At 38.3% G+C, this 15,750-nt stretch overlaps 1 protein-coding gene across 1 annotated transcript in view; it reads left to right on the top strand.

Moving 5' to 3' along the window:
* The window catches only part of LOC140241365 (uncharacterized), a 19,397-nt gene extending 10,103 nt beyond the window's left edge, over positions 1-9,294 (top strand). The window contains exons 4-6 of the mRNA XM_072321096.1: positions 3,464-3,531; positions 5,490-5,605; positions 6,524-9,294. Of these exons, the coding sequence (XP_072177197.1) occupies positions 3,464-3,531; positions 5,490-5,605; positions 6,524-6,633 (294 nt within the window). The 3' untranslated portion in view covers positions 6,634-9,294. The remainder of the gene's footprint in view (positions 1-3,463; positions 3,532-5,489; positions 5,606-6,523) is intronic.
* The last annotated feature ends 6,456 nt before the right edge of the window (positions 9,295-15,750 follow it).

Genomic DNA, 15,750 nt, shown 5'->3' with positions numbered 1-15,750 from the left:
ATTGGACTGATGTGTGCGAAAATAACAGCTTGCATAAGTATTGCAGTCCATGACAGATGTGATATGCAATATGTCACATCTCCGAGGGATGTACTCATTGTATTTCCGTCTCTCTGATTCTCAATCACAAATTGAAACCACTTACAAAGTCATCCCACAAGTCCCCATTCACAAATTATTGTGCTTGTGAAGTGTATAAATTGTATATACAGAACACATTTCTTGTTTGTGAAAATGAAGGTAGGCACCGCGTGTATGGAGATAGAGGACAGTAATATGTGATATCTGACATTATTCTGGCTATTTATTATTCTGCAAAGAAGAAATTTGACAAAAACGCACATAGGTAAATGTAGTGCATTTTTCCATCTTATTTCCTATTGCGACTCTGATGCTCTCGACACAATGGTGTATGCGTTGCGTGGAGGACAATTGCGCACATAAAACGCACTCACAATGGCATTCGTCGAGCAGCTCATCTTGAACAGAACAATGATAGGTGCAGGTGTGGCTACGATAGGATTGTTTCTTTCCGTGCCCTAGGAGTGCTCTCAAGTGCATGCCGAGTTTCGGTATTGAGGTGTACTTTACCTCTCTCACGACAAAGCAGTGTCTTCGAGTTTCATTCTCTCTCCCTCCCTCCCCCCCCCCCCCCCCCATATCTCTCTATCTCTCTCACTCGCTGTCTTATCTATCTTATCTATCTGGTTTTTTGTTTTTTTTTGTCTGTCCCTTGTGATATGATAATTACCAGGTATATGCTGCAAAGTGTTACACTCTTCAAAACTAGTTGTAAGGTAAATCTGGGCTAGCATGTATGGTGTGAAATGTCATGCATGGTACTGTCTGGGTCCTTGAAGATTTGTACGTGAATTATTGTATATACTGTAAAAGTGGAAATTTTTCGCGGTGTGGAAATTTTTCGCGCATTTCGCGCAACCAGAAATCAGTGCGAAAATAAAACGCATAAATAATTTTGTATGTCATGTGTTCCACTATTAAATGTAAATGTCTTGATTCCATGGAATTAACACATGCGTAATTCATCTTACCCAGCTGCCTGCGAAAAAATTATTGGCGCGAAAATATCCACTTTTACAGTATATACATGATAAATGATCAACTTTCTAGTACACAGTATGAAGATTTGCAACCAGACATACAGCTTGTTCACATTACACTTTTGTCAATATGCCGTGCACATCACGTGCTCATCACCACAACGACATAACTTGCCGTATACGCGACATCTAAATCTTGGCAAAAAAAAAAAACAAGTGTTTAAAAAAAAAAATAGTTTCAAAGATGGACAGAGATTGTAATCTAAGTGGGCCCCTTCCATGTGTTCATAGCAGAAACTCTTCACGCAGTCACAGTTCTTTCAGAGTTTGGTCTCGGTAGCAAGAAACGTAGTCTGTATACACTGTAGCTTGTATGGAAGGTGTTGTGTGTGTCGTGTGTGATTTGCGGGGGCGTTGGCGTTGTCATACTTGTGCTATTGTTGACTGTTTAGAACTGTAACATAATGGTTAGGTGGCGAGCAGAAGTTGTTTCCAGCTCTTGTCACAGGGGTTGGTGAGAGAAATTTCTGCCAGTGTATTTTTTTTAAAAAATCAGATCTTACGTGTTGTGTGTTCCCAGGTAATTCCTTCATTCCTAGCTACAGTACCTTTGAGGTCTGTTTGCTTGCCCATGCTGCGGCACACAAGAGGTTACGAGTTACTGAACATGCCACTTGAAAAAAAAATAAAAAATCCCTACCACCTAACTATTGCCCAGATGTGCCCAATTATTCCAGAAAGCACTGATAAGGGCAGCCTCTGGTGAATGGTCCACACTCTTTTTTAAAACATGCCGACCCTGACTCAAGAAACAAGGAGCTGATGTGACTCAGTGGATAAGGCCAGGGACTCTCAATTACAAGGTCCTGGTTCAAGTCCCTTTAGCTGCTGCAGTTGTACCCTATTAATGTAAGGCACTTAAAGGTACTGTTTACCATTGGGAGCAGTGATTTAATAAATGTTCGAGTTATCCACATTTGATACGTATGTGTAGGTCAGTTGTATCACAAAACATCCTACCATACAAAAATGTTGCAGTAAAGCCTAAAATAAAAGGAGATATCACTATTTTTCTCACTAAATCATATCTGTAGACGGTTTAGTCTGGAAACAATTTTGTCTAGTGTTCACATTTTGTATATTTAACAATACTTAACATTGATTGCATTGATTAACATGTTCACACCGGATGTTTCTATCCCTGACTCACATTTTAGAACTATTTTGAAGCACTAAAGCTGGGTTTTTGTTTCATCTGCAAATGGTGAACATGCCTTTAATCCTCACTGTCTTGTCTTCCAATAGGAACTTTAAGCTGTCAGCCCCACAGTTGCTTGCTTACAAGCATTTGTCGCTTTTTTATAGCAGTCACACATAAAACATATATACTGCATATAATTGTGCCATATATTTAGCTAGTCTAATTTTTCATGAAATGGGATTTTCCAACAATTTTGTGAGTGGTTCAATTTGCAATCGTGCAGTACAGCACTGAACGGAAAGATATATGCGTGCACGTCACATTCATGTCGGGATCAGAGTCAATGTTTTTAAATTTGCAAATAGCACCTGACATGGGAATTCGCAAGAATAAAACCTTTCGAAATATTCAATGTATACAGTATTCAAAAACAAAAATGATCATTTCACAATTCACAATGCTGAAATGGTTCAGAGATAGGCAGATTGAGAGTATGCGTACTGTGATGCCTGTACAGTCCTTGTCCATTCTTTGTAGATATTACGAGACTGAGTTTACGTGTGATGATGCAAACGTGGCAGTCTATTTCATTTTTCTTTCAGTTTTTTTGTAAGAATGCCGGCACCTTTCAGAGTTACTGAAGCAACGAAAGAGAAAGAAAGTTCATTGTACTGGTGATTCAAAACAACCAAACTTTGAGACATTTTCGTTTTGCATTTAGAGGGCACTTTCATGTACGCTTCTAAATTTCCATGTGCGCACTTGACATGAAAGTGTAACTGGAGATGTAGAAATATTAGTCATTGTTTTCACGTCAAAGAGCAGATTTTATCTGATGTTATTTCCTTTAGGTGCCCTCGCCCATGCAGAGGAAGAAAACCGCCACGCCACATCGACTTTATACTTGCAAGAGATGTCTGCCGCAATATGGCAGACACGTAAGTGCTGATGTCGAACAGAGGCACATGGCGTAGCATCATGTACTCTCATTATGGGGACATCTGCCAAGTAGTAATGAACATGTGGTGATAAGTCCACATCTTCGCAGTTGTCATTTTTGAAAGCCGTCCCATCATCATTTCTAAATCTGGGCAACCTGTCGATAGTTTGATTGATGTCATTGTAATCATTGACAATACTGGCATTGTAAATTGCACGATAAAGTTACCTTTACATTTGTTTATTCACTTCTTACTTTCAGGGGAACAAAATCACAGTGCAACAGGCGACACCTCAGAAACATCTGATGCTGCGTCCCCACAAAAGAGGTCAGACATCGAAGCAGTATCATGAATTTTCTTTTTTTTTCAGCTTATGGTTATTAAACTGCAGTTCCACACCATGTTTCAGTTGTCTTTAAAAGGTAAACTTAGTTTCCACATGCCTGCAGAAACTGTCAATTTCTGCTCTGAAATGGACACATATGAACATAAGATCTGTGTGTGTGAAATAATGCTGTCAGTGATAGCTCAATTCAGTTGGGTAACAGTGAAAATTCTAAATATTCGCCAGAAGGGTACACCGACTGTATTACAATAAGAGAACATATCCGATTGTAGTTGCTGCGTAATGTTTTGAAATAAATTATCAACAATCGACAAATCGGGCCATAGCAGTTTCCATTGATCTTCAGTGCAAGAAGTGAATTGCATGCAGCTTCTTGGCAAATACGATTGCTAGGGCACAATCGATCATCATGTAACGTGATAACTACTCACCACTGAACGGAGAGGGGCTCATCAGAATAAAAGTTGGGTACTCTGATCTAAATTATTTTACTTTTTTTTTTTTAAATCTCAAATTACTCCAAAACACTTATTTATAACTGCCAAAGTGTGTCAACCAGAGAAGCTTCTTAGGAGACCTTTTCGATAAATTGCAAGCACATTACAAATGGTGGAAAGATGAATTTTGTTCTCTACTGAGAGCTATGTTTTACATTTGATACACAAGAGCATTATTTGACTGCTGGTTCCATGGCATTTGCTTCTGTGATAATTGCTCCCACGAATGAAATATCTGCACTCTAAACCAAACATAAATTCTACCCACAAACATAACCCTAACCATAATCTTAATCCTCACATCAGACTATTAAAGCCTAAATCCCTATCACAACCCTAACGCTGATCTTTTCAGTAGATAATGATGTTTAGGAGCAGCCACAGTGCTGTACATGCAGGACTCACAGTTTCCCATTGAGCTTGTTATACAATTTGTGACGCCCACAGCAAAAGGAACCAAAAATCGCTGACGGCTGAGCCGAGAAACCCCAAGTTTGAAGTCAGATCATCAATATCGGTCAAAACTATTGAATATATGTTTTTTGACATAATTTAGTAGTCTGATGTTTTGTCTATCATCTGCTGAAATTTTGAAGCTAAATGATGAAAGGAAAGGCAAAATTTAGCGATTTTCTGAGCCATGATTTTCTGACTTTCAAGGGAACAGAAATGTGTCCAAAGATTGATTTAGCGCCGCAGATAGACTCCACCCCTATCAACGAGTGAGTGATCTTTTATTGGTCAGTGTGTGGCATCCTGGTTATTGATTGGTCGTGTGTAGACCGCTGGGGCTAAGCTTGAATGAACATCGCCGAGGTTGCTAGGAGCATACCTTCTATTGTCAAGAGGTGAAAACCTCCCCGTGATCATGATTGTGTCGGAAAGAAAACACTGAAGGTGCTTTTCTCGAAATGCTGATTTCCTTGACCACTTTACATGCTCTCATAAAATTATCAATATCTCCGCAACCAAGTATTTTTATGAGTTGTGTTACATATGAAATTAAAGCGGAAGAGTACGGGAATAATGTAATGTCATTGCCAGAAAATCGACCTCCCCCAACTTTTGGATCCTTTTGTTGTAGCAGGTCACATTTTATTCGTCATGAAGTTTGTTTTTCTCTTTTTTTAGGGTTGCTTTAATTTGTCGTGAAACCAACATAATAAGTCATGTCCTTACTTAACATACACATTTATATCGGAATTGTGTAGCAACCCAGCAATGATGATTTGTAATGGTGAAGGAACTACAGTCTCTCAATTTTGACCGTCAATGTGATGTTGATAACATTTTGAGTGTACCAAAACATTGGGAGAGTTTGGAGTTCAAGACATCTCCTCTTCATTTGTGTGTGTAGGTCAATGTAAGCACTTGATGAAGACATGAAAATGTATAATTCCATCAACAATCTGCTTCCTCTTCACCACCTTGGCCAACGAACAGGGGAAGAGCATTCGTGACGTTCATTATACGAAGCGGAGAAGACCGGCCACGCGGCGGGGGCGAGGCGGCTACCTGGACCTCCTCCGATGAGGAAGAGGATGACAGACCTAGTATCTGTGAGTGAAGTTTTTGCTCCTCTTGATTTGCCGGTCAACAAATTTCCTGAAGTTCATCAATGTTTGCAAATAATTTGTGAATTTTTTCTCTCTTTTTCAATACGCCTGTGTGATACCCTGTGTAGAGCCAGGAACTATACGTAGCTATTCAAATATCAATGCCTGTTTGCATCAAATACCCCTGGATCTAGTTTGTGCGCGTTATTTGTTGCCATGGATAACATATCCAGATTTTATTCCTCTGACGGTCATTTAGCAAATGATCTGTAATGACACACAAGGTTTATCTCCACAGATTGAACCCCCACCCCTACACTCCTAGACATCCTCACCCAAAGGTGATCATTTTCACCTTTTGTTTGCAGTTGAGTGGCATCTAGAGATAAAAATCTCCCCCTGTGTTTTTCACAAGATGTAATAGATTATGTATAGGCAAATCAATTTGTCTTGCTGTTGTTAATATGAAGTATTGAAATGATTTTTGATAATTTAACTAGATAAAGATATTCATGAAGTGATCATCATAAGTATTCACATGTAGGAGTGAATTGTTCATAGAGAGAGAGAGAGAGAGAGAGAGAGAGGAAGAGTAGGCATGACAGCTATCCTTGTTAATTGTTTCTATACACAATACATACCACTTACAATTATGTTTCGGGATTCCCTTCCCAGATGATATAATTTCATAGCTTGTAGAGCAATTATATTTTGTTTCACCGTTTTTTTGTGTAGGTGTTTGGATGTATTTTGTTTTTATGAGTCTGATGTAAGACTCACAATTCTGCTATTGGTTGCAAGGACATCAAAAACCATGTCAAATCACAAACATCAGCAATAGGCACGGAAGGACCACAACAGCTAAAGTTTAAAATCAGGCTTTCCAAGTTATCACAAGCCTCCTCTTGTTTGTCAATTCAGACCGCCAGAAGCTCAACACACCACGGAAGAGGCGGAGCCTGCTTCTCGACAGCTCGCCCGCCGCCCAACCGCTCGCCGGCCGTGGAGCGAAGAGGAGGTTGAGTACCTAAAGGAGGGTGTGGCACGCTTCGGGGTCGGCAGGTGGGCCGACATCCTGGTGGCGTACGACTTCGACCGCCGCACCAACATCCACCTCAAGGACAAGTGGCGGAACCTAGTGAAGAATGGACTTGTATGAGGAGGGGAGGAACACTGCAGGGCACAGACCAAGCGTTACGTGTACATATACAGGCTGTGCAGAGACAATCAACTGTAGATTTTACGTATGGATGACTTCCCTCATAACAAAGTCCTCGGGACCAACAGTTATCTTATGTTGTATTGAACTTTCATTAAAGCCGAACAAGTAAAGGATATGAAGATATATAGATAACAGTTTTGAGACCTGAATTTTTACTTCGTTGGAAGCAAAGTTTCATTATAGCCATGTTCTTTGTACAGGGAGGGCACTGTACTGGAGTTGCGGAGATTTGGTCCTAATCAAGCATTCAAGTTTTTGGCATCTGTTAGAGAGTAACAGAGGTGTGTTACAGGAACTCTGAGTGACGAAGAAAAAATTGTTTGCCTCCAATTGCATGTATCGTGGAATCTTGTTCTGCAGAAGTTGGATGCAACAAAAACCCTCCTATAACAAGGTGATTTTGAAGATATCAACTCTGTGTTATTTCTGTGTTGTTTTACCTTGATATAGTGAGAAACCCAATATATCAAGGAAATGATCATGTCATTTAGGCCCTTCTTTGTGGAGGTTCCCCTATATTTGTTTTATTTGAGAGGACCTGGGTAATTATTGGCTACCTAAATACCGTGAAACATGATATTTTCGCGGCATGAAATTTTTGCAATTTGGAGACGGCCTTTTTCATGGCATGAAATTTTCACGAAGTGCCTCTGGCGTTAATGCGTACAGTGTAGGCAAGAACTTTCACAAGTACATTTGTATTTCACTTTCACGAATCTTGGCTCTCGTGAAATTGAATACATGTGAACATTTTGTTTTACTGTAAGCAGTAGGGGATTTCTCAATGGTTTTGCAATGATATTTCAAAATGTCAGTGTTTTGTGGCCGACTATTCAGAAGGTATTTGACAAACTGATTGAATCTTGATGTGAAAAATATATACACCAACAGAGCAATTTGGTGCTATGAATGAGGATGAGATCTTGTAATTGATACAAAACTTTACTTGAACATTTAACAACTTTTCTGATCACTGAAAATAAACAGTATCTCACAGTGAGTTCACCTCCCTGGTGAGACAGAGTGGTTTCAAGTTCAGTGCTAATGCTATCTCAACACAAGCACCAGCCATAAAACTCAACTTGGAATTAGTTGGTGTTGGGAGGTTGACATCAAAATTATGACGTATTTCTGGCAGTTGGTGTTGGGCCTGGTGTTGAATGTTGTCTGCTAAACCGAGCTCCACCATTTGTGTTGGTGATTTACTTGCTTTTTCTCATTGACTAACATTTAGCACTTAGGGATTATCAACTTTGGTGTTTATGCTAGCGTTGCTGTGCGAGACCCACATTCACGTCCATAACAGATGTACGTTATACATGCAAAGTCTATGCTAATGCAATGGTCGCTCGCGTAACATACTCTAGACATGGCTATATAAATCTCAGCCTGAGAGCAAAATTAAGATCATTGTGTTTTGCAGAAGGGATAACATTTGTAGAATTTTAATCCATCTTCCCCATTATGTGTCTAAAATTATCTAGCAGTCATGATGACATCTTTTAATATTTGACTTGAACCACGCGCCATACTTTTTCTTCGTCACGCAATTCCCCGTGGACTTGGCGGCGGTTTGATGCCAACACCTAGTGTTGGGATCATAGTTGTGATCGGTATTGCTTGTGTTAATCTGACCGTCAGTGTCGGAGCTTGATTTAAGGCAGTTGTTTGGGATATCATATAGCACTAGCACTAGCATTGAACTTGAAATCACCCAATGTGTGTCTCTGGTTTGAACTGTAAGAGGGCCATTCACAGATGAAAAGGGCAAAACTCTCAAAAGTCATGGATTTTTGTGTGCATTGTGGGGGTGGCTATAATCCTCTTGTATTTTCACTGCACTAGTAAAATCAAAATAGGCGATTGTTATGAGACAGTGCCCTCTAAAACCCAGCCACAGGGCAACTTAATATTCGTTAATGAGGGAACCTCACTGTAAAAAGCTCATATATGAATAAAAGAAAAATACATGAAGTGTATGTAAATATATACAATGAATGAGCAGCTTGCTGAAGTGTTTTTGAAATTGAAGGCTTTGGCTTGGTACCATTTTCACAATGGTTTATTTTCTGTACAGTTGTATATCGATATTCATATTATGAGCTTGAGTGCACATTTTGGGTGTAACAAGCTTTTTCTGCAGACATTAAAACCCGAGCTGTAAGCAAGTCATTGTTCTCGTTGGAATCCCCATCCGATGACTTTTGAACTTGATAATTCTTTATGTTGCAAACACAATCTTTATACATTGCTCCCCAAGCTGTTGTTATTCTGCGCCCAAACATTCTAGATACATGTCAATTAAGATGCCCGTTTTCTCCACCTCCAAGGCCCCCCCCCCAAGTCTCTCGTGTATGAATACAGAAATGCTAAGTCTCTCTAACACTGCAGGAAGCTTCCCAAAGACTCCTCTGTATCTCTTCCTGTCAAGATAAGAGAATAATGACAATCTCCCTGTTTCTGGCGTAATTTTTGCCCATCCAGATGTGTGCGTCTGATTGCTCTGTGGAATATCGGTTATTTTAATGTGTGATTGTTTGCAGCCCCGATGTTATATGAGGTGAAAGTATGACAAACACACACACACACACACACACACACACACACATACTGTATGTGGAATGCCATTTTTCAGGTAAAAGCCGGAAATAACGCCCTCGTATGAAAGTTCATGCCCTTTTTGTGTACGAAGTCACTTCATGTAGATGTATTTCAGACCCTCTCTTACATTCTTACTGGCATCCCTCATGTAATATATACATGTACATATACATTGTATATCCATCATATATAAATATATATACATATTTGTATGTATCTCAGGGTTCAACATTTAGCGGTGTTCCGGGCGACCCAAAATTGATGTTGAGCCACCAAATTTCCAGAAAGGTTATCTTTCGGTGCGCCAATAGGGCAGCTAAAATTCAATTATTGAGCCACTGCATTTTTTTATTTTTTTGATTGGTGGGGTTAACAATATTTCAAATTCAAAGATTTTAAAGCCCAAGTGGGCCATTAGAGAAAATGTTAATGTCGAGCCCTGTATATATATATATATATATATATATATATATATATATATATATATATATACACACACATATATACACACAGGGCTCCACACTAACTTTTATTTTTGGTGGCCCAAAGGCAAACATCCGACCTTTTTTGGTGGCTCGATCAGGCTACCAAATTCTTCATTTCTGAAATTTTGGTGGCCCGACATGCGTTTTTGAGGTCCACCGTTAGTGTCGAGCCCTGATATATATATATATATATATATATATATATATATATATATATATATATATATATATATATATATATATATATATATATATATATATATATATATATATATATATATATATATATATATATATATATATATATATATATATATATATATATATATATATATATATATATACACGTACACACATACATGTACATATATTATTTGGGTACTGGCTTTCAGGAGGAGTAATATTACACACGACATCTATATTTTCCCTGAGGGATTATCTTCCCCAAAGCACTCGGCGCTGAAGGAAAATATTGTCTGAAAGAGAAATCTAAGACCCAGGGGATTGCAAAATGCTATATTGTACCAGGCATGATATGGTGTAGATAAATACATCTCATTTCATTCCAGCATTGAGTCACACTAGTTTTGCAGAGCTGTGTATTACACGTCCCGTCGGAAGCCAGTCAAATTTTCAGATTATATTTAATACCTGACCTGATGTCGCTGCTCACAATGTAACAATTTTGATCCTCACTGCATTAGTCACATGAATGCATTATGACCAATCACTGACGAGTATTTTACAGTGTGTGACCGTACACCCGTACATTGTACATCTCAAAACCAACAAAAAGTTACACATCCTGATTTTACGTAAGGATTCAAAATAGGTGAAACGAGTCAACCTGGTCAATCTTGTCTTTTTCGTATTTTCTGAAAGAGCAATTCTTCTACATTATTCTAGGTTTGGGATCATAAAATGAATAGGAAATTGTGTTTTCACCAATTTAGCAGTTTTTTGATAACGCCTTTTTCTTCTGGAATAGTGTGATTAGATGTCCCCTTTTCCTTTCTTAAAACCCTGTGCACTTCACTTTTAACTCTAGTAACTTTTGAAAAGATGATGCTACTGCATTAAAAGTTGGTATTAGTCATGGATAGAATGTGTTGAAAGAGCATGCACAATTTCAGCTAAATCTGATAATCCCTTCATTGTTGTTGCTATGGAGTTTTTCTTCTTTTTTTTTTTGGGGGGGGGGGGGAGGGGCACTCCAATTCATTGCATAGAGCACAGCATGGTAAGATTAACCCTATTCTAACTGGGGGGGGGGGGGGGGTCAAATTGACCCCCCCCCCCTCGACATTTCGCGCCACAATTCCGCAACGCGCAAAGATTTTGCCGCGGCGTTTTGTGACTTTTTTCATTGAAGTCTCCTGCATATTTTGAGACCAAATTTGCGACGTCCGGGTACACCATTCTGAAGTTACGCAATGTTTTGCATATGCATGTCAACCCAAAAACAGCTCAAATTCATGATTTTGTGTGCAAATCCAATGCAAATTGTGTTTTTTTGTTTAATTGATATGAATTGGATTATTTCAACTTTTAACCATTGAAATTAATCAATTCTAATATAGATCAGCTTGGAAAAGTGCCTGCAACAAATTTTGGCAAAAAAACAATAGAAAACAAAAGGTCGAAAAAACAATAAAATACATAAGAAATTCACAAAACACTACAAAACAAAAGAAACTGACTTTGATTGCGCTGTTTTTTTATAAGAAAATTGTTCGATATGTCTTGAGGAACTCTGACACAAAAATATAGCAATCCTTCAATCTTTTTAATGGAGTTATAGGTGAAAATATGATTTCATGCGTTAATTTGCATAATTAATTTATTAAAAAATATAAAATCAAATTTTTTCTATTGTATGACCATAAAATCTTGTAGTTGACATCCGGCTCTATGTACAGGCAAAATTTTGTGGCGATCGCGCGATCGGCGGCCGAGATCTGAAGGGGGGGTCAAATTGACCCCCCCCCCCCAGTAAAAACTTGGTCTCAAATAGCCCAGTTAGAATAGGGTTAAGCACTTGAATAGACCCTAAACTTCACACTCAGCCTCTTTTTCAGAGTGTGTGCATTCTCTTCAATATTTAGATAGGTTATGAGAGTCCACTTGAAATGAGTTATACATCATTTTAAAGCTTAAAATCTGCTCTTCCAGAATCTGACCATACGGTAACTAAATATCCATGTCTTCCGACTTGTTGTTGGTTTTGTGATGCACAGCCTCATATTATGAAACAGTTGATATGTATCATGTACAGGATAATAATTATGCTTGTATTAACAGTGGCATGCAATGTAACACCAAAGAGCAAGCAAACAAGATCCAAGCAGCATGTGTCTGCAATCAAGACATAGTTTAATTAGCCTCGTCAAATGGTCAAGTTCTAGGCGGTGGCATGACACGAGTATCTTGGTCCTGTGACATCTACATGCAGTTGCTTCGACAATTAAAAACACCACCACCACCATCACCACTACTTCTTTGCGTGGGATTCACATGACGACTCTTGACACGAAACTTCCCATAACACATTTACTGATCCTGTACACAGCCTTGCATTGATTGCATTGGAAAAAAATGCTTTTTATGTACACTGATGTTCTCTCCTGCACTCATAATAGAAAGGTCATTGTCTATACAAAATAGAAACACACACAAAAATATGAGGAATAATATACATGTACATGTAGTGACATTTTGCATGTATGGTCTGTTACAGGTTACTTTCAGACCATTATTTCACATAATAATAGAGCACTTTCTATGGTGGATTTTGTTTGTACAAAAGTGGGTTTAATCCATTTGATTTATTACAGTGCAGAGTATAATCATGTTCTGTGACACATAAATAGTACTTTGCAGGCAGAAACAATAAATAGAACAGTGCACCCCCCTCTTCATGTACCTGTACTTGTGCAGAATCAATGAAGAAATTCAAAAGATGGCATACATGTAATCAGTCAATGTTCAATACAATAGTACAAGCTGAACACAAAATAACACGATTTAGAACCTAAAAAAAAAAGGTAACACAATCAATGAGCCTCAGAGTATGAGCACATAAATAATCCTCACAGTACAAAATAAATAATCCTTTTTTGTGACCCCCATTTATAGTTCTGTAAAAATAATTATGTTTTACTTGAATGTATGCATGGCATTTATATATATTTTTTTCTGCAGTTGTCACAACGCCTGTTGTAAAATTCTACATTGTTTCATGATTTGCTACTAAATGGGACACAAGGATAGTACATGATCTCTGAGAATTTCAGTCTTGTACTGATATTATCACATTGTCCATCCTTGATTTCATTCTTTTGTGAAGAGATCATACACAAAGAAACGATCTTTAGTGTTCATCGCGTCAGCTTTCTAGCCAAATGCCAAGGAGATATTCCTTTGTTCCTGGAATCCGTTAAAGACTACGTAATGAACAACTTTCTGGTAAAAGACTTGTCAACGGGCAAACAGGCAGACTTTTTAAAACAAATCATTTGTGCATACAGTATGATCAACCAAAATCTACATGAATGGACAATGACTGTATGCCAATTGCACAAATAATGTGAATGACACGGTATCCCATTGGAGGCACACCCTTACAGCAGCATGTTCCTATATACTTGGAACATGCCAAGTGAAATGGAATTTGGGAGATACATAGTGTGCATAAAACCCTCGGTGCTTCAATACGAATGAAGAATCACAGATTGAACACATGATCCATATTCTTACTCGGTAGGCTATCTAGTTTCTACAAGGCTGTATTTAACCTATTCTTCCCGGTATTCTCCAAGAACCTTCAACGCCCCCAAACATTCTTTTTTTGCCCATCGACAAAGAAGGGTAAGGATGGTAATCTGCCTGTGTGAAAGCAGTCAAGCAGTAAATGTATCCCCTTTCCACAGTCAACTGCATGTGCCAGCAAGCAGTGCAAAATATCAATCAGAATATGAATAGATATAAATACAGCATGATGGTTGTGCTGGGCTAAACCAAACTCTTTTGTTATACACTATTAGGGCATCCCACTAGGGACAGCGAAAGTCAAAATCTGGTGAGCTCAGCCCTGACTGCTACACACATGTATGTTTCATGCGAATTTTATAGCTAAACAAGTGCGCTACTACATTGGAAAAGGAATATTAGACAAAGATACAGTCATGCAGTTTTGATACACAAAAAGAACAGACATTGACACAAGAAACTCTACTCTTTTGATCAAAGTAATTTTTCTGGTCAGCATACAAAAATAAACAGGAATTTAGGCCACGAATGTACACACTCTTGTCTATGCTTTGGGAAACTTGGTATACCAGGTTCCTGTGTACAGGAACTGCTAGTATACCAGGTTCCCGTGAGGACTGGGTTTAAATGGACTAATGAGGAATGCATTAATACAAACTTGGTCAACATCTCAAACATCAACTGTGCCCGACTGAATCTGTGTCTGGTCCAGAAAATTATTACATGCTCAGTCACATAGGGCCCTGAACTGTACATTCTTTTTGTACACCGATGGAGAGGGGGAAGGACCAAAACACGGCTTGTTAATGTCTTTAATTTTACATGTTCTGCAATATTTTCAGCCATACCACAGGTTACCATGACAACTCATTTGAAACCCTGTAACACATTCTGAAAGTAGGTGCAAAAAAATTTGTGAGGGCTAATTTTACACACACCAACACACACAAATGACTGAGCTGAAAATGCAGCTCTCTCTTCTTGAGCAATGCCTCTCTTGATGGCCACACTTGCCAGAAGAATCAAATCAAGTTGTCAATTCAAGAGTTGAAAATATTTTCTCCCCCTCTTTTGGAGCATTCTTTCACTACAGAGCACTCAATTACAACGGACGTATGTAGTTATAACAAAATTTTGTTACAACGTCATTATAATTCAGGCCCCAAAATTATTATCGCCAACAAGCCCATGGTGCAAAATTCCCTTCAGTTAGAAACAAATAGTTTGATAACATGAAAGAAAACTCTGTTACACTGGGAGTTGCCTGCATTTATTTGTAGGGGCTTTGGCACCATTTTCTGTGTTTCAACAGATACTGTGTACACCATAAATCACCAGCAAATTGATGTTTGTGAAACTAAAAACTCTGGTAGAAAAAAAAAAAAATAGCCTTACAAAAAAAGATACGACTGTCTCAAAAGTGGGAAATTGGCAAATTTCTCTTGAAAAGGGATGCTACAATTGTATTTGCTTCTCATTCCAGTGTGGTGGTTCTGAATCATACATACATTGTATCGTAAATCCAACAGCTCACAATGTTTACCTCATGAGTCCCGAAATGTGAGAAATACTACACTAGCAAAAATTGTATTGCACATACAGCATATCTTGCCTTTTAAACCAAATCTCACCAAGGACAATACAACTTTGTGGAATGGCGTAAGTACTCTTTCATGTCAGAACCAAAAAGGGCAACATAGATCATGCGGATATCATAAAAAAGACATTAAATCCCTTAGTTTGAAAAATCTGTTTCCTGTACTGTCTCAGACATAATTATGTGTTTTATTCAATGCATGTGGATTTCTGTCCTCTTTCAAATAACACTCGTTTTGACATTCATGTCACCATATTCTTTCTTCTATGGATCACAATCTTTCTAAGGGTATGCTATAGTGCTCCGTTGACAAAAGAAGAAGAAGAAGAAGAAGAAAAAATATATGTACAAGAAGAACTAAGTATGCAAGGCAATTAATTTTTTAAGAGATATTATAGTCACATTTTTCAAATATTGCTTAGAGGTACTTAACCTGTAGAAGTAAGACAGAAAAATAAATAAATTTCAACACAGG

The sequence above is a fragment of the Diadema setosum genome, chromosome 18 (genome assembly GCF_964275005.1).
Source record: "Diadema setosum chromosome 18, eeDiaSeto1, whole genome shotgun sequence".
Classification (NCBI taxonomy): Eukaryota; Metazoa; Echinodermata; class Echinoidea; order Diadematoida; family Diadematidae; genus Diadema; species Diadema setosum.
The sequence above is the reverse complement of the archived record's forward strand: the minus strand, read 5'-3'. Positions and strand labels throughout refer to the sequence as shown.